This window comes from Trichomycterus rosablanca, chromosome 14, assembly GCF_030014385.1.
Source record: "Trichomycterus rosablanca isolate fTriRos1 chromosome 14, fTriRos1.hap1, whole genome shotgun sequence".
NCBI lineage: Eukaryota > Metazoa > Chordata > Actinopteri > Siluriformes > Trichomycteridae > Trichomycterus > Trichomycterus rosablanca.
The window spans coordinates 20,311,191-20,331,006 of record NC_086001.1 but is presented as its reverse complement, the minus strand read 5'-3'; the positions used below and the strand labels follow the sequence as shown (position 1 = coordinate 20,331,006).

The 19,816-nt window shown below is 39.0% G+C and overlaps 2 protein-coding genes and 2 non-coding genes across 4 annotated transcripts; 1 reads left to right on the top strand and 3 right to left on the bottom strand.

The window, feature by feature from the left end:
• Nucleotides 1-228: 228 nt before the first annotated feature.
• LOC134326177 (zinc finger protein 271-like) lies at nucleotides 229-7,311 on the bottom strand. Its single transcript, XM_063008372.1, has 2 exons — nucleotides 7,294-7,311; nucleotides 229-1,407 (listed from the first exon to the last, which is right to left on the bottom strand). The coding sequence occupies exons 1-2, from the start codon at nucleotides 7,309-7,311 to the stop codon at nucleotides 229-231; spliced, it is 1,197 nt and encodes a 398-aa protein (XP_062864442.1).
• Nucleotides 7,312-12,346: 5,035 nt separating this feature from the next.
• LOC134326176 (maternal embryonic leucine zipper kinase-like) lies at nucleotides 12,347-17,849 on the top strand. Its single transcript, XM_063008371.1, has 16 exons — nucleotides 12,347-12,391; nucleotides 13,924-14,024; nucleotides 14,452-14,564; nucleotides 14,640-14,687; nucleotides 14,771-14,913; nucleotides 15,216-15,336; nucleotides 15,434-15,519; nucleotides 15,635-15,751; nucleotides 15,841-15,984; nucleotides 16,071-16,139; nucleotides 16,393-16,485; nucleotides 16,671-16,769; nucleotides 16,945-17,013; nucleotides 17,095-17,259; nucleotides 17,352-17,446; nucleotides 17,559-17,849. Exons 1-14 carry the CDS (start codon nucleotides 12,347-12,349, stop codon nucleotides 17,209-17,211), a joined length of 1,365 nt encoding a protein of 454 aa, XP_062864441.1. The 3' UTR covers nucleotides 17,212-17,259; nucleotides 17,352-17,446; nucleotides 17,559-17,849.
• Nucleotides 12,868-12,941, bottom strand: trnan-guu (transfer RNA asparagine (anticodon GUU)). The gene has a single exon. It is a non-coding gene; the product is annotated as a tRNA-Asn (tRNA).
• trnai-aau (transfer RNA isoleucine (anticodon AAU)) lies at nucleotides 13,052-13,125 on the bottom strand. Its single transcript has one exon. It is a non-coding gene; the product is annotated as a tRNA-Ile (tRNA).
• Nucleotides 17,850-19,816: the final 1,967 nt, after the last annotated feature.

The following is a 19,816-nucleotide window of genomic DNA, read 5'->3' as shown; positions in this document are numbered from 1 at the left end:
GAATGGCTTAAAATCCCTCTGACCACTGTGCAGGACTTGTATATGTCATTTCCAAGACAAATTGATGCTGTATTGGCCACAAAAGGAGGCCCTACACCATACTAAAAAATTATTGTGGTCTAAAACCAGGTGTTTCAGTTATTTTGTCCAACCCCTGTAGTACGTAGGGGTGTTGTTACTTCTGTACTGAAAGCGCTGCGTACTTCCTCCAATCTAGTACAGACTCTGTTAGTATCTGATTCCACACGGTTTCTCTCCAGTGTGAATGTGCTGGTGTCTTCTGAAAGCACTCTGTTGATTAAAACTCTTTCCACATTGAGAGCACTGATATGGTTTCTCTCCAGTGTGAATGCGCTGGTGTTTTTTGAGATTACCCTGTTGATTAAAACTCTTTCCACACTGTAAGCACTGATATGGTTTCTTTCCAGTGTGAATGCGCTGGTGTTTTTTGAGATTACTCTGTGTATTAAAACTCTTCCCACACTGTGAGCACTGATATGGTTTCTCTCCACTATGAATGCGCAAGTGTATTTTAAGCTCACTCTTTGCATTAAAACTCTTCCCACACTGTGAGCACTGAAACGGTTTCTCTCCAGTGTGAATGCGCTGGTGTCTTTTGAGAGAACTCTGTTGATTAAAACTCTTCCCACACTGTGAGCACTGATACGGTTTATCTCCAGTGTGAATGCGCTGGTGTGTTTTGAGATCACTCTGTTCATTAAAACTATTTCCACACTGTGAGCACTGATACGGTTTCTCTCCAGTGTGAATGTGCTGGTGTTTTTTGAGATGACTCTGTTGAATAAAACTTTTTCCACATTGTGAGCACTGATACGGTTTCTCTCCAATGTGAATGCGCTGGTGTATTTTGAGATTACTCTGTGTATTAAAACTCTTCCCACACTGTGAGCACTGATATGGTTTCTCTCCACTATGAATGCGCAAGTGTATTTTAAGCTCACTCTTTGCATTAAAACTCTTCCCACACTGTGAGCACTGAAACGGTTTCTCTCCAGTGTGAATGCGCTGGTGTCTTTTGAGAGAACTCTGTTGATTAAAACTCTTCCCACACTGTGAGCACTGATACGGTTTATTTCCAGTGTGAATGCGCTGGTGTGTTTTGAGATCACTCTGTCTATTAAAACTCTTTCCACACTGTGAGCACTGATACGGTTTCTCTCCAGTGTGAATGTGCTGGTGTGTTTTGAGATTAATCTGTTGAATAAATCTTTTTCCACAGTGTGAACACTGATATGGTTTCTCTCCAGTGTGAATGCGCTGGTGTCTTTTGAGATTAGTCTGTTGAATAAAACTTTTTCCACATTCTGAGCACTTATGCGATTTCTCTCCAGTGTGAATGCGCTGGTGTTTTTTGAGAGATTCCTGTGTGTTAAAACTCTTCTCACACTGTGAGCACTGATAAGGTTTTACTTCAGTGTGAATGCGCTGGTGTATTTTGAGACTAGACTGTGTATAAAAACTCCTCCCACACTGTGAGCACTGATATGGTTTCTCTCCAGTGTGAATGTGCTGGTGTATTTTGAGATCACTCTTTGTATTGAAACTCTTCTCACACTGTAAGCACTGATACGGCTTTACTCCAGTGTGAATGTGCTGGTGCCTTCTGAGAACACTCTGATGACTAAAACTCTTCCCACACTGTGAGCACTGATACGGTTTCTCTCCTGTGTGAATGCGCTGGTGTATTTTGAGATCACACTGGAACTTGAAGCTCTTCCCACACTGTGAGCAGACGTTTCCTTCTTCCTGTGTGGGACTGAGAGAGGTGTTAATGCTGACAGTACCAGAGGACGTTTGCTGATTACTGGAGCTTCTGGTGGGTGTCAGATCCTCATGTTCAGTCTTAATCTTCACCAGAGTCTCATATTTATCGTGGTTGCAGCTTTTGATGTGATTGTGGAGCTGATTTTGGGTTGTAGAGGAACGTGGACACGAGGAGCAGCAGAAATCCTTGTTCAGTTCTGAAGCAGAAAATAATCAAATACATTTAAATCATTATAAATAATCAAATACATCTATAACATTATAAATAATCAAATACATTTATAACATTAAAAGTAATCAAATACATTTATAACATTATAAATAATCAAATACATTTATAACATTATAAATAATCAAATACATTTATAAAATTATAAATAATCAAATACATTTATAACATTATAAATAATGAAATACATTTATAACATTATAAATAATCAAAAACATTTATAACATTATAAATAATCAAATACATTTATAACATTATAAATAATCAAATACATTTATAACATTATAAATAATCAAATACATTTATAACATTATAAATAATCAAATACATTTATAACATTATAAATAATCAAATACATTTATAACATTATAAATAATCAAATACATTTATAACATTATAAATAATCAAATACATTTATAACATTATAAATAACCAAATACATTTATAACATTATAAATAATCAAATACATTTATAACATTATAAATAATCAAATACATTTATAACATTATAAATAATAAATACATTTATAACATTATAAATAATCAAATACATTTATAACATTATAAATAATCAAATACATTTATAACATTATAAATAATCAAATACATTTATAACATTATAAATAATCAAATACATTTATAACATTATAAATAATAAATACATTTATAACATTATAAATAATCAAATACATTTATAACATTATAAATAATCAAATACATTTAAAACATTATAAATAATCAAATACATTTATAACATTATAAATAATCAAATACATTTAAAACATTATAAATAATGAGATACATTTATAACATAAATAATGAAATACATTTATAACATTATAAATAATAAAATATATTTATAACATTATAAATAATCAAATACATTTATAACATTATAAATAATAAATACATTTATAACATTATAAATAATAAATACATTTATAACATTATAAATAATCAAATACATTTATAACATTATAAATAATCAAATACATTTAAAACATTATAAATAATCAAATACATTTATAACATTATAAATAATCAAATACATTTAAAACATTATAAATAATGAGATACATTTATAACATAAATAATGAAATACATTTATAACATTATAAATAATAAAATATATTTATAACATTATAAATAATCAAATACATTTATAACATTATAAATAATAAATACATTTATAACATTATAAATAATCAAATACATTTATAACATTATAAATAATCAAATACATTTAAAACATTATAAATAATCAAATACATTTATAACATTATAAATAATCAAATACATTTAAAACATTATAAATAATGAGATACATTTATAACATAAATAATGAAATACATTTATAACATTATAAATAATAAAATATATTTATAACATTATAAATAATCAAATACATTTATAACATTATAAATAATAAATACATTTATAACATTATAAATAATCAAATACATTTATAACATTATAAATAATCAAATACATTTATAACATTATAAATAATCAAATACATTTAAAACATTATAAATAATGAGATACATTTATAACATAAATAATGAAATACATTTATAACATTATAAATAATAAAATATATTTATAACATTATAAATAATCAAATACATTTATAACATTATAAATAATAAATACATTTATAACATTATAAATAATCAAATACATTTATAACATTATAAATAATCAAATACATTTATAACATTATAAATAATCAAATACATTTATAACATTATAAATAATAAAGATTGTTAGTAAATGTTAAACTGAGATCTGATGATAAAGTCCTGTACCATGATGCATCATGAATGATTATTTTCTTTAGGTTGTCCACTATGGGAGGCACTCTAGAACTCTCTGCTCGACTCTTTGCTGGATCTCTTCTCTCTGTGAATTTCTCTGTACACAATACCTTCATTTTTCTTCTTGAATTCTATGTGTAATCGATCCCTTCTGTTATGTTTGTTTTGTCAGTGTACATCGACCTTGAGTTTGGTGAAAGACGCTATATAAATTAAACTTATTACTATTATTATTATTGTAGTTTGTGTGGTTCTTAACACCAGATCAGCTGCTGTCTCTATTATCATGGCTGAACAGATTCTCACAAGTTGGGCTCGACGGTTTTCTTTATTTGTATAAATAGAGATTAGAGTCGTTTGTGTGACTGTGAGGGTTTAGTGGTGCTGTTAGTGTTAGTATTAGTGATAGACACAAATAAATTCAATAATAAATGTTCTTTTTACTTACTGAGTTCATCTTTATCTTCAGGTTCTTCCTTCTTCACAGGCTTCATCTGGAAACCTCCACACTGTTGGTCCTCTGGGGTGAGGTGTTCCTCAGAGGTGACGTGTTCCACAGGGATTAAAGATCCTTCACCTGAAATTCATCAATATGTGAAGAAGAAACTCAACAACTGGAGGAAACTGAAGGTTGTGGGTTTAGTTACCACAAATAAATACTACTTAGATTTAATCCAGACTGGAAGTATCAGCACTTCTACACAGGACAGTACGGTACAGTACAGGTTCTAATCCCACTATCCACATTCTCTTATTAGTTGTAATGATTAGTGACTCCAATACTAATCACACTGTACTGTACCATACTGAACTTTACCACACTGTACTGTACCACACTGTACTGTACCACACTGTACTGTACCACACTGTATTGTACCATACTGTACTGTACCACACTGTACTGTACCATACTGAACTTTACCACACTGTACTGTACCACACTGTACTGTACCACTCTGTACTGTACCACTCTGTACTGTACCACACTGTACTGTACCACTCTGTACTGTACCACACTGTACTGTACCACACTGTACTGTACCATACTGTACTGTACCACACTGTACTGTACCATACTGAACTTTACCACACTGTACTGTACCATACTGAACTTTACCACACTGTACTGTACCACACTGTACTGTACCACACTGTACTGTACCATACTAAACTTTACCACACTGTACTGTACCATACTGAACTTTACCACTGTACTGTACCACACTGTACTGTACCATACTGTAATGTACCATACTGTAATGTACCATACTGTACTGTACCACACTGTACTGTACCACACTGTACTGTACCACACTGTAATGTACCATACTGTACTGTACCACACTGTACTGTACCACACTGTACTGTACCATACTGTACTGTACCACACTGTACTGTACCATACTGTACTGTACCACACTGTACTGTACCACACTGTACTGTACCACACTGTACTGTACCATACTGTACTGTACCACACTGTACTGTACCATACTGAACTTTACCACACTGTACTGTACCACACTGTACTGTACCATACCATACTGTACTGTACCACACTGTACTGTACAATACTGTACTGTACCACACTGTACTGTACCATACTGTACTGTACCACACTGTACTGTACCATACTGTACTGTACCACACTGTACTGTACCACACTGTACCACACTGTACTGTACCACACTGTACTGTACCACACTGTACTGTACCATACTGTACTGTACCACACTGTACTGTACCATACTGTACTGTACCATACTGTACTGTACCACACTGTACTGTACCTCACTGAACTTTACCACACTGTACTGTACCACACTGTACTGTACCATACTGTACTGTACCATACTGTACTGTACAATACTGTACTGTACCACACTGTACTGTACCATACTGTACTGTACCATACTGAACTGTACCACTCTGTACTGTACCATACTGTACTGTACCATACTGTACTGTACCACACTGTACTGTACCATACTGTACTGTACCACTCTGTACTGTACCATACTGTACTGTACCACACTGTACTGTACCACACTGTAATGTACCATACTGTACTGTACCACACTGTACTGTACCACACTGTAATGTACCATACTGTACTGTACCACACTGTACTGTACCACACTGTACTGTACCATACTGTACTGTACCACACTGTACTGTACCACACTGTACTGTACCATACTGTACTGTACCTCACTGAACTGTACCACTGTACTGTACCACACTGTACTGTACCACACTGTACTGTACCAAACTGTACTGTACCACACTGTACTGTACCACACTGTACTGTACCATACTGTACTGTACCTCACTGAACTGTACCACTGTACTGTACCACACTGTACTGTACCATGCTGTACTGTACCATACTGTACTGTACCATGCTGTACTGTACCATACTGTACTGTACCTCACTGAACTGTACCATACTGTACAGTACCACACTGTACTGTACTGTACCACACTGTACTGTACCATACTGTACTGTACCTCACTGAACTGTACCACACTGTACTGTACCATACTGTACTGTACCTCACTGAACTGTACCACACTGTACTGTACCATACTGTACTGTACTAGGGCTGGGCGATATGGATCAAAAATAATATCTTGATATATTTTAGCTGAATGGCGATATACGATATATATCTCGATATTTTTTCATCCCATGAGGTAATAACAAAAAGACACTTCTGAGACAAAGCTACATGTTCCAAATGTTATACAGGCACTTTTATTAACATTCAGCTGTAGATAAACATGAGAAATTCCTCAAAAATAAACTATTGGCATATATTAAATCAGGGGTCACCAAACTTTTTGAAACAGAGGGCTACTTTAAGGGTGCTGAGTAAGCCACAGGGCTACTTGTAGGATACAAACTTCCTGAATAACAAAGTTGCATGGTTCACCTTTAATGATAATATTATGATTAATAATAATAATAATAATAATAATAATAAATATTCATATGTGAAGAGACTGTCTGATCACATGTTAATTATTTCTTGCAATAATTATTAACAATGATTTACCATGGCAGGAAACACAGACATATTTAAACATGTAACATTATTTATTTCTGTTCATCTCAATCAGTTTCAATATTTGAAAGTCAGTGCGATCACATCTCTGATATTTTTGTAAATATTGTTCCTGATGGTTTTGTATGAATGAGCACATTTGTAGCATTTTGATCAAAATCACACAATTTTTATTTATTTATTTTGACTAATTATGACTTCTGTAGCATTTTTTTAGGAAATCATTAACAATCCCATCTTCAAATAATGTCCCGTTTGTACTGATCCAGTTTGTACTGATCACTACTTTTGTTTTAGAACAAATCATGAACTCTGTCCCATGTTTATACAAATGATCAGTTAAGTAAGATTTTTTAAAAGCTACGATTTAAATGGACGTTTCTGTGACACGTACTGAAGCCTCTCTCCACATTGTGCCGTTCTCTGCCGTCGTCCCGCGAATGAAACACTTTTCCTCCCAATCACTGTGAAAATATTAAGTTCTCTTTTGCTTTTCTTGTGTGTGTTTTCATTATTATTTTTTCGGGGTAAAACCCGCATAGTAGCTGCGCTGCGCTCGCTCGTCTCAGCGTTCTGCGTTCGATATGAAACTCCGCACCCAGACCAGATCAAAGCTCATATAAACACTTTTGTTCTTGAAATGTTATATTCAGTGTTGTCATTTTCAAATCTACATCAATGCAAGTGTTATAGATTCAAAGAGATCAACAACGAAAATATAATTTTTAGACGGAGCTCTGTAATCACTAGAGCTGTTTAGAACATGCCCTGCGAGGGAGTCACGTGGTGGGGAGGGAGGGGCGAGTTGTGTTCAGTGAGGGAGAGGGGCGGGGCAGGTGAACATGTGCAGAGACAAACTGGGAGAAGAGAAAGACGAACTGTCGGATCTAACTGGAACGCAACATCTATATCGATATACGCGATATTGTCTTATCTTATATCGCGTATGAAAATATATCGATATATTATAAAATCTCGATATATCGCCCAGCCCTATACTGTACCATACTGTACTGTACCATACTGTACTGTACCTCACTGTACTGTACCACACTGTACTGTACCATACTGTACTGTACCATACTGTACCACACTGTACTGTACCACACTGTACTGTACCTCACTGTACTGTACCATACTGTACCACACTGTACTGTACCACACTGTACTGTACCATACTGTACCACACTGTACTGTACCACACTGTACTGTACCATACTGTACTGTACCACACTGTACTGTACCACACTGTACTGTATCATACTGTACTGTACCACACTGTACTGTACCATACTGTACCACACTGTACTGTACCACACTGTACTGTACCATACTGTACTGTACCACACTGTACTGTACCATACTGTACCACACTGTACTGTACCACACTGTACTGTACCACACTGTACTGTACCATACTGTACTGTACCACACTGTACTGTACCACACTGTACTGTACCATACTGTACCACACTGTACTGTACCACACTGTACTGTACCTCACTGTACTGTACCATACTGTACCACACTGTACTGTACCACACTGTACTGTACCATACTGTACCACACTGTACTGTACCACACTGTACTGTACCATACTGTACTGTACCACACTGTACTGTACCACACTGTACTGTACCATACTGTACTGTACCACACTGTACTGTACCACACTGTACTGTACCTCACTGTACTGTACCACACTGTACTGTACCATACTGTACTGTACTACACTATACTGTACCACACTGTACTGTACCATACTGTACCACACTGTACTGTACCACACTGTACTGTACCTCACTGTACCACACTGTACCACACTGTACTGTACCATACTGTACTGTACCACACTGTACTGTACCACACTGTACTGTACCTCACTGTACTGTACCATACTGTACCACACTGTACTGTACCACACTGTACTGTACCATACTGTACCACACTGTACTGTACCACACTGTACTGTACCATACTGTACTGTACCACACTGTACTGTACCACACTGTACTGTACCATACTGTACTGTACCACACTGTACTGTACCACACTGTACTGTACCTCACTGTACTGTACCACACTGTACTGTACCATACTGTACTGTACTACACTATACTGTACCACACTGTACTGTACCATACTGTACCACACTGTACTGTACCACACTGTACTGTACCTCACTGTACCACACTGTACCACACTGTACTGTACCATACTGTACTGTACCACACTGTACTGTACCACACTGTACTGTACCTCACTGTACTGTACCATACTGTACCACACTGTACTGTACCACACTGTACTGTACCACACTGTACTGTACCTCACTGTACTGTACCATACTGTACCACACTGTACTGTACCACACTGTACTGTACCACACTGTACTGTACTACACTATACTGTACCACACTGTACTGTACCATACTGTACCACACTGTACTGTACCACACTGTACCACACTGTACTGTACCACACTGTACTGTACCACACTGTACTGCACCATACTGTACTGTACCATACTGTACAACACTGTACTGTACCACACTGTACTGTACCACACTGTACTGTACCACACTGTATTGTACCTCACTGTACTGTACCATACTGTACTGTACCACACTGTACTGTATCATACTGTACTGTACCACACTGTACTGTACCATACTGTACCATACTGTACTGTACCACACTGTACTGTACCTCACTGTACTGTACCACACTGTACTGTACCACACTGTACTGTATCATACTGTACTGTACCACACTGTACTGTACCACACTGTACTGTACCACACTCTCTGGTAAGAAAGTGGCATCATGCTCCACATTTACTTACAGAAGTAACTTCCATCTTCTTCCTCCTCCTTTTTTATTAGTTTCTCTTGGAATCCTTCATTTTGTAGATCTATGGGGGTGACGTGTCCCTCTTCTGCTGACTGCATTATTAAAAGATCTGACAGGCAGACGGACAGACAGACAGATAGACAAATGTACTTTATTCCCTATTAAAGAGAAATTCAGGAATACTCTTTCAGACTGTTTAACTGTTTATTTTTTAATGCTGTGAGGCTGTAAACAGAGTGAAAATGTTGAAACTATTGTGGGACTGAGCAGCATCAGACAGAAAAGACTTCTAATAGAACTTTTTGGGTTGGTTTCACAGACAGGGATTAAGCCTAGTCCTAGACTACACAGCATTTTGAATGGAGATTCTCTATTTAAAGCTAAATGTAGTCCTGGACTATAAGCCTTAATCCCTGTCTGGGAAACAACCCTTTGAGTTTGGTGGAAGTGGTTTTGTGGCCCAAAGTGAAATGATGAAGTCTGATGTTCTTTACATCTAGTTTCTCATCCACTCCCAATAACAGTGCTGTACTAATACTTTTAACTTTTACTATAAACCTGTAAAACAACCTGTAAACAAAGCTACAAGAACTCGCTGTTTCTAACAAACATTACAAACTGTAAACAAAGCTGAAAATGTGACGCGTTTATATCAAAATATTAGATTTAATAATGAATAAACTCTGAATCCGTTACAATCGACTGATTCATCGGTTCAATGAATCGGTTCATCAGTACTGAATCATGTGTGATGCTAACAGTTAGCGGAGCAGCTAATAGTTTGTTTGTTTAAATAAAACTGGAGTTAAAGCTCCTCAAATCTTCACAGTGATGTTTTATTATAAACTCTAGTTTTATTATTAATTAGAATGTGGTTATAATTAAATATAAGGGTTATAATTAAATACATATTTTACTTACAGATGAGGCTCTACAGTACAAACACAGCAGCTTCTTGTTCTTCTTATGATGTTTAATGGCGGTTGGCAGAACAACTTAAGACGCACCAGCGTCACCAACTGGACTGGAGTTGAACAGCAGCTTAGCAGTAAAACATCTCCATTAGCACATCTGTATAAGTGGTGTGCGATACTGCAAAATTTGGTATCGATCTGGTATCGTAACTTGAGATGTAAAAGTAAAGTCTGAAGTTGTTAGCAGTTTCAGGATGGTAGCATTCAGCGCATGTGCAGTACAACAGAGCATCACAATTGCTTGTGCTAGTTTAGAGTCACCTTAAATTACATGTTAATTTCAATCCATTCATCCAGCTTGAATATCATAATAGCACTAGTAGTGTTATAGTGTTCCACATGTGACTGCTCCATCCCAAAATGTAATCGCTAATCATTGTTTACAGCACCATCTAACAGCCAACTTGCTCTTAAATGACTAATTATTAACTTTTGGGCTTAATTTAGACATCACAGTGTGGTTCCATGGTGTAATGGTTAGCACTCTGGACTTTGAATCCAGTGATCTGAGTTCAAATTCTGGTGGAAATTGGTTTTATTTAGGTAAAAACACTGTTATCAACATGTGACTGCTCTATGCCAAATTGTAACACCAAAAGGCAAATCATTGTTTACAGCGCAATCTACCGGCCAACTGGTCCTAAACTTAACTCAACGTAATTATTAACAGTGGGGTGTGTTGTTATGATTTTGATACCTGGGTGGCAATGTTTAGCAAAAGACTAGTTAAAATGTACTACCCAAATCTTCTACATTATTTCAGAATTATATAAATCCCGTCAGTTTAAAAAATCTGAGATGTTGAAGTCTGAAGTTGTGTGTGTGTGTATTTTTTTATTTTTGGCTTTATTTACTCAAGTATCATTTGGGAGCCGGCGTGAGTTCCGAGGTTTAGAAACTTTAGCAGTTTCAGGATGGTAGCGTTCAGCGCATGTGCAAGTACAACAGAGCGCTTGTGGGGTGTAGACCGCGATTACTTGTGCTAGTTGTGTCAACCAAGCAGATCACCATTCAGGAAGGTACATCAGTGCCAAAATATGAGCCAGTTTGTTCAGTAAAACTTTATAAGCCAACAGCAGCGAATAAACCTAAGAGTCACCTTAGATTACATGTTAACTTCCATCTATCCATCCAGCTTAAATACCATAAACACTACGTACAAAACATGTGGAGCTATTCTTACTACAGTAAAACACACTGAACTGACTTTTAAAGTGAAGTTTAAACTGTTGTACAGAGATCGTTCCCATCTAGTGGTGCTAGATAAATTACAGCTTGTTGCTTGGGTACAGATTTGTGACATTATTATTAAATTGTTGATGTTGTGTTGGTTGTTATTTTTTAACTGTTCATATTTTTAAGTTTAAAACCATAAACAGCACCGTCTATAAATAAATGAATCTTGTGCTGAGATTTTTGTTTACGTGAACAATGTCTGAAATTTGACGAGCTTGATTAGTTTGTAATATGTGTTAAGATGATGAATGAACCTAAACACTTGCTTTTAAATTTTAAGTTTTTATTTATTTATTTTAGTTTCAATACAATGTGACACTGGCAAGATAAAGAAAGCAAAAATAAAGTGTCCCAAGTGTTTTTGTAACGTGTTATAGACCTGCTATGGCGACTGTTTTTGGTATACAGAAAAGAAAAGACCGAATGCAGGTAAAAATGTGTTATTTGGCAACCAGCACTGTGTAAATATTGGACAGAACACATGATGGGTTATTTTAACTTGTTGGGTTGTGCAGTTTAACCATTAGTTCTTAATCTGGTCATGATGTTAGTGAATTAAACCTACATCTCTCTGATGGTCTGACCGATGAGCTGTCTGTTCTGACATGCTGCTTAAGCCCGGCTAGCTCAGTCGGTAGAGCATGAGACTCTTAATCTCAGGGTTGTGGGTTCATGCCCCATGTTGGGCGAGTATCTTCATTTATCATCTACTGAAACCAAAAGGATGTTCTTCCACTTTGTACAGTCGGTCTTTGGTGACTTATCAGGTGGATATTTGTGCTTGTAGGACTGTTGTTTACTGGATGTTTTTCAGTTACTTATTTCCACTATTCTGTGGGACTACACATTGTTGTTGTGTCTCATATCCGTTTGATCAACAGGCAGGTTGTGCAATAAGAGGCTCTCATCCCTGGGTGGGCTCGAACCACCAACCTTTCGGTTAACAGCCGAACGCGCTAACCGATTGCGCCACAGAGACAAGCGCACAGATGTTTCATTGGGCGGTACACACGTCTGAAGCCCAGATCAATAGTACCTGCTAGTTAGAGAAGGTTCACTTGTTTGTTAGTTTAAGTCCAAAAGAGACTGTGGCCAGTACGGGGATCGAACCTGTGACCTTGGCGTTATTAGCACCATGCTCTAACCAACTGAGCTAACCGGCCTGCGTCCAAGGGCAGGGCATATACCCACATACCCGATTCTACACTGACAGCCCTTCAGTTATGGACCTCACAGAAACGATGGAGAGCTTTACTGTTGGTCTCAAGTTTGTCTCGGCTGTAGGAGAGGAGACTTAATGAATTAATTCCGTTTAAATATTAATTTAAAAAACTTGATGATTTACCAGGTCATTTGTTACAGTTTCCTTTCCAGTCGCATCTCTACAAAAAACAAAACACTCAGTCTGTAAAAGAAAGACACGTGGATGAATGTGATGAGCTTCTAAGATTTTCTAATTTTCTAAAAAGATAATTTAGGGGTTTTTCTCTGCTCTTAAACATAGTAGAGGGCCACTTAAGAACACACCAGGATTAAGTCACTTGTTAAAGTGCATCTTTTAAAGGGACTATAACAAAGTACATACAGTATATATATATATATATATATATATATATATACACTCAATATTATATATATATACACTCAATATTATATATATACGATTTGTTTGATCTCTGCAGGCGGTGGTTCATCATACAAAACGATCAGCTTCTATACAAGAAGAGGTTTAAGGTAGGTCACATGACTACATGATCTAAATCAGCTCTCTCCTGGACTCTGTGAAATACCCATAATGCACCGCAGTCTTACTCCCCTCATAATTCAGGCGCATCACAGCAGAGGTCGACTTCTGTGCCGGGCTGCGCCCCAAACCGCCCCGTCGTGTTTAAGTCTGGGACGATTTCACCAGCGTTTATATCATCGTATAAATAAGAAGGTTTTATGTTCTATTCCCGCAGCGTGACTTCACGGTGCTGGTTGAAGACCTGCAGCGCTGTTCGGTCCAGAGCTGCGAGGACGCCGGGCGACGCTTCTGCTTCCGGGTGGTCACGCCCACAAGGTAAGTCCAGATCTATAATCATCAGAGATAGACAGACAGACAGATGATCAATAGACAGACAAAAGATAGATAGACAAGATGATGGATAGAAAGACAGACAGGCTGATAAACAGACAGACAGACAGGTAGATAGACAGACTATTTATCTATCTGTCTATCCATCTGTCTGTCTGAATGTCTGTCTATCTATCTGTTTATCTATCTACTCAATCTGTCTGCCTGTCTGCATCCTATATAATTTGTATCTATCACCGTGTGTGTACAGGAGCTGTACGTTCCAGGCCGACTGTGAGGCAGGTAGACGGGCGTGGATCAGCGCCATTCAGAACCTGACTGAGAGAGAAGGAACAGTCGAGAGCGAGGTGAATTATCATCACCACTATACTCCGGGAGGGGAGGGGTTCAGTTCTCGTCTCTGTAACACCAGTTTAATCCGTCTAAATCAGCAGGAATCAGACGGGTACGAGAATGATTCAGAATCAGATTCCTCAAGCAAGCAGACAGACTCACAGGGACCACGAGTGTCTTCTGAAGCTCCAGGTAACCTTAACACCACGTTCGAGCCCGACACTATTAAACTCTAGTGACTATATATTTAACCCTTGGGGTTCGTAGGTGGGATCAGTTCTGGAGAAGTCATCTGCGATGCTCCCGAGAACAAGGGTGAGTACGCTGGCCCTTTATATGGACCCTTATTTTTGGTCCACATAACACATGAAGCATCATTGGTGATACTTGTGTTGAAGATGCTGAAGGAGAAACCACCAACGGAGAAGGTCAAGAGGAAAAGACGACCGACACGAACCCGGACAGCCAATACACCCTTGGAGAGCTGCTGGGAAAGGAAGACTGTGGTTCAGTCTATGAAGGAGACCATAAGGCAGATCAGGTGAGTATCAGTTTGCTGTGTTGATCCTCCCCTGGATCCTCCTATGGCTCCAGATACCTGTGACGACCTACCAGGACCTTATTGGGTCAAGACGACCACTGAGTACCACCCTGGCCCCTGGATTCTTCTTAGCCCCAGACATGAACCCAATTGAGCATCTGTGGGACCTCCTCAATGGTCGTGTTGGCCCTACGGATCCTCCCCTGGTTCCTCCCTTGGCTCCAGATACCTGTGATGACCTTCTGAAGAGGCCAAACAAGAGGCCAAATCAGTAATAATAATAACATGTCTCTTATGGGCAGCAGGTTGAGGTGCCATGCACTGTACCCGAGACGGACGACATCTCAGAGGGAACGTCACGTGTGGTTGAGGACGTCTCCGAGCTGCACAAGTGCTATGAGGTTCACGAAACCATTGGATCAGGTAACTGGTACCACTTTCAGTGATCTCTCTGCCTTTGTGTAACACAGATGTGCATCTTTTGAAACCTGACTTTTTTTTAAATTCAATCGTTCTTCAGGTGGTTATGCGACGGTCAAGCTCGGCAGGCACATTCAGACTCAAGAGCCAGTGGCCATCAAGATCCTGGAGAAGAAAGAGCTCGGGGTTAGTTTCAGCAAAACCGTCTGTTAAAGACGGACGTGTCTCAGTTTCCAAACGTTTGGTTCTTCTCATTCTGATTTGAAAAGAAAAAACTGTTCCTGTTTCATCCCCATTGCAGGATGAGTTGTCCGATTTGAGGATCGAGATTGAAGCCCTGAAGAGCCTCAATCATCAGCACGTGTGCCGCTTGTACCAAGTCATGGAGACTGCTGACCAGATCTACATGGTGCTTGAGGTACCATCAGTGGTTGGAAACTATCAGATTTGCTTCAATCTCTGGATTTACGATGATTTGCTTCTCACTTGACTCGCTCTCTCCTCCAGTTTTGTCCGGGTGGAGATCTGTTTGACCACATCGATAATAACGACAGGTTGTCGGAGGAGGAGACGCGCAGGATCTTCCATCAGATCGTCTCGGCGCTGGCCTACGTCCACAGCCAGGGATACGCCCACCGTGACCTTAAGCCAGTGCGTCAGCCAAACGATTTCCACTTATACTTTGTGCTCTTTCTTTGTTAGTGCTTGAACATGACGTGTTTTATTTTGACTCTCAGGAAAACATCATGCTGGATGAGAAGAACAACATCAAGCTCATCGACTTTGGTCTCTGTGCCAAACCAGAGGTTCGTGTCTCTCCTAAGACTGTAGTGTATACTTAAATCAAGCGTGCCATTCAGAGAGTCTAGTAAGGTGGTGTGCTTACCCCCATACATCATGCTTTAATAAAGCCTTGCACACATGGTGTCCACAATTAGTTTCAGTGATCAGTTAGATGAACAGGACATCACAGAGCCATGCTGGTTCAGTTTGTGTGCTGTGTTGCAGATGTGAGTCAACAGTTGGACCTTCGGTTGATAGAAATCTGTTTTGTTGTAGGGTGGATTGGGTACTGCTCTGATTGAGGGCTGTGGAACCCCTCCCTACTTGGCACCAGAAATCATTGATGCGCAACCCTATCATGGTGCAGAGGTAGGTTTGATTGGGGTGTGTCCCCAGGTTATTCCTGATGAACTTCAATTGAAAAGTCTCCAAATCCAAGGTGTTCAGTCCCCTCTGTAGCCCCATTCATGAGTTATTCTATGAGGTCTGGATGAGGGTACTGACCAGGATAAAGCATGGTTAAAAAAGACAATGAATATGTGTGTGTGTTTTAGGCAGATGTTTGGAGCTTGGGTGTTGTCCTATATGTGATGCTGTGTGGCTACCTCCCGTTCGATGGTGACAACTTTGTGGAGCTCCATGAACAAATCACTGTAAGTCTTGGAACGACAATGAAACACCATTGGCATACACGTCTTGTTACGATTATGAAACAGAATCCATTATTTAATGATCAGCAGCATGTTAAACATACAGTAAAAGTAACAGTAACAGCTTGTGGTGATGTTCTTTGATCAGATGTGATTGTTTTGCTCTGTGTTTCCTCAGAAAGGACATTTTGACACTCCTGACTGGCTGTCTCCTGGTTCTGTACTGCTGCTTAAAGAAATGCTGCAGGTGTGTGTTTAATGTGAGCAAAGCGGGTGTGTGTTTCTCTGTGGGCTTCATCACCTGAAGTTCTTGTATCTTGTCCTGTAGGTGGTTCCAGAGCGGCGTATAAAGGTGGAGCATCTGCTGGATCACGAGTGGGTAATGAAGGGGTACAGCAGCCCTGTGGAATGGCACAGCACATGCCCGGTACAACATCCACCCTAGACGTAGTACAGTGACATGATGGACATGATGGAGCAGCTGGAGTCTGAGGTACACTTCAGTACTTGTATCTGCATCAACACAGATGCTAAAATGTAGACACATATTTATTAATATTTATTAATGTGTTTGTGTGTGTGCAGTGGAAGTATGATCAGACCACACGTATCTTTTGCTCTTGAGAAGGAAGCAGCGCAGTAGTCCAGTGTGTAGCTGAGCGGACGTGTAAGAAATCCAGGTAACATTTCCACAATCAGTGTATTTTACCTGATAAACGCTGCTCTACATGCTCATCTGTCCAAACGCTACAGCTTCTGGAATGTTCTTACATCTCTTCTTGTTTTATTTAGCAGGAGACGTTGTCGGCCCATCAAGGAGGGACGATGGTGGAGCCGTCCAATCAGGACACGTTACATCTCAATTTCACATTTCAGTGATTGTTGCAGATGTTTCTCTCTAACCCATCCTCTCTCTCTCTTCTTTTACCAGAACGATGCATTTTGGGTATCTGTGACTGGTTAGAGGAACTCCACTGAGGTGCCGCCCTTGTTGATCCACACAGCTGTATGAGAAGTGTATAGCATGAATGACCAGGATCAACAAGCATCAACATCTTATAACATTAAATAATAAATAAATAATCTCACTGAATATATGAAGGTGCATGGATGTTCATTTTTACAATAGCAACACAACGTTTCCGACATGTTACAGAACATTGAACTCAGCAGTGAAGATACAGACCTACTGTCAGCTCACTCAGAGCAGCCTGAGATTGTTACATTAAAACTTAATGAACTCATATCTCCTAAAGAGACAGTACACTATTAACAACCATTTTATAATACACGAGGTCCAGTTACAAAATACACTATATTGCCAAAAGTATTCACTCACCCATCCAAATCACTGAATTCAGGTGTTCCAATCACTTCCATGGCCACAGGTGTATAAAACCAAGCACCTTGCCTTGTCGCTCTCAGGAGCTCAGTGAATTCCAGCGTGGTACTGTGATGCCACCTGTGCAACAAGTCCAGTCGAGAAATGTCCTCACTACTAAATATTATACAGTCGACTGTCAGTGGTATTATAACAAAGTGGAAGCGTTTGGGAACAAAGTGGTACCACGTAAAATGACAGAGCGGGTCAGCGGATTCTGAGGAACATAGTGCACAGAGGTCACCAACGTTCTGCAGAGTCGATCACTACAGACCTCCAAACTTCATGTGGCCTTCAGATGAGCTCAAGAACAGTGTGTAGAGCTTCATGGAATGGGTTTCCATGGCCAAGCAGCTGCATCCAAGCCTTACATCACCAAGCGCATGGACTAAAGCATGCCGCCACTGGACTCTAGAGCAGTGGAGACGTGTTCTCTGGAGTGATGAATCACGCTTCTCTACCTGGCAATTCAATGGAGTTTGGGTTTGGCGGTTGCCAGGAGAACAGTACTTGTACAAGTTTGGTGGAGGGGGGATTATGGTGTGGGGGTGTTTTTCAGGAGTTGGGCTTGGCCCCTTAGTTCCAGTGAGAGAAACTCTTAATGCTTCAGCATACCAAGAGATTTTGGACAATTTCATGCTTCCAACTTTGTGGGAACAGTTTGGGGATGGCCCTTTCCTGTTCCAACATGACTGTGCACCAGTGCACAAAGCACAAAGTCCTTAAAGACGTGGATCAGCCAGTTTGGTGTGAAAGAACTTGACTGGTCTCAACCATATAGAACACCTTGAGATGAATTAGAGCGGAGACTGTGAGCCAGGCCTTCTCGTCCAACATCAGTGTCTGACCTCACAAATGCACTTCTGGAAGAATGGTCAAAAATTCCCATAAACACACTCCTAAACCTTGTGGAAAGCCTCTCAGAGGAGTTGAAGCTGTTATAGCTGCAAAGGGTGGCCAACATCATATTAAACCCGGTGGATTAAGAATGGGACGTCACTCAAGTTTTCTGTTATTCCTCAAAGAAATTGATTGAAGTCAGGATTTCTCGTTGTGATGTTTTGCTTTAATCTTCACTGTAAGTGTGCAGACTCTTAAATGGTTTTTGTACTGCCATGCAGCTGGTTGAATGGAGTTAGTGTAGAATCATGTACAAAGATCTAAAGGAAGAACAGGTTAACTGGATGGTTAGCTCAGTTGGTTAGTGCGTGGTGCTAATAACTCCAAGGTTGCGGGTTCGATCCCCATATGGGCCACCCCTACTTTAATGATTAAAGGTAGCATGGTTGAGAGAGAGTCAGGTGAGCATGTGCTGCGTGTCAGGACTTTCTAACCTGAGTATTTTAATCAATGAAAGTAAGAATACCACCCTGTTCTTCTGCCATCTTTAATTCTGGCTTCATTTCACCTAATGAACGTGGCATGACCTTTATAAATGCTTACAATCCATTTCATCAATGGCAATAAAAAAAAAAAAAACTGCTGTGTAATTGAGTGAATTCTTGTACTGCACATGGCAGAAGACTAAAAGAAATTTAGACAGTGTAGAATAAAAGTATTAGGAAAGTATGAGGTTAAAAGCATCAGCTTTTATTTATTCTTAAAAGAAAAATACATGAACCTCAGTCATCTCACACGAAGATCTGTTCTGCTCAACAACAGTAAAGCT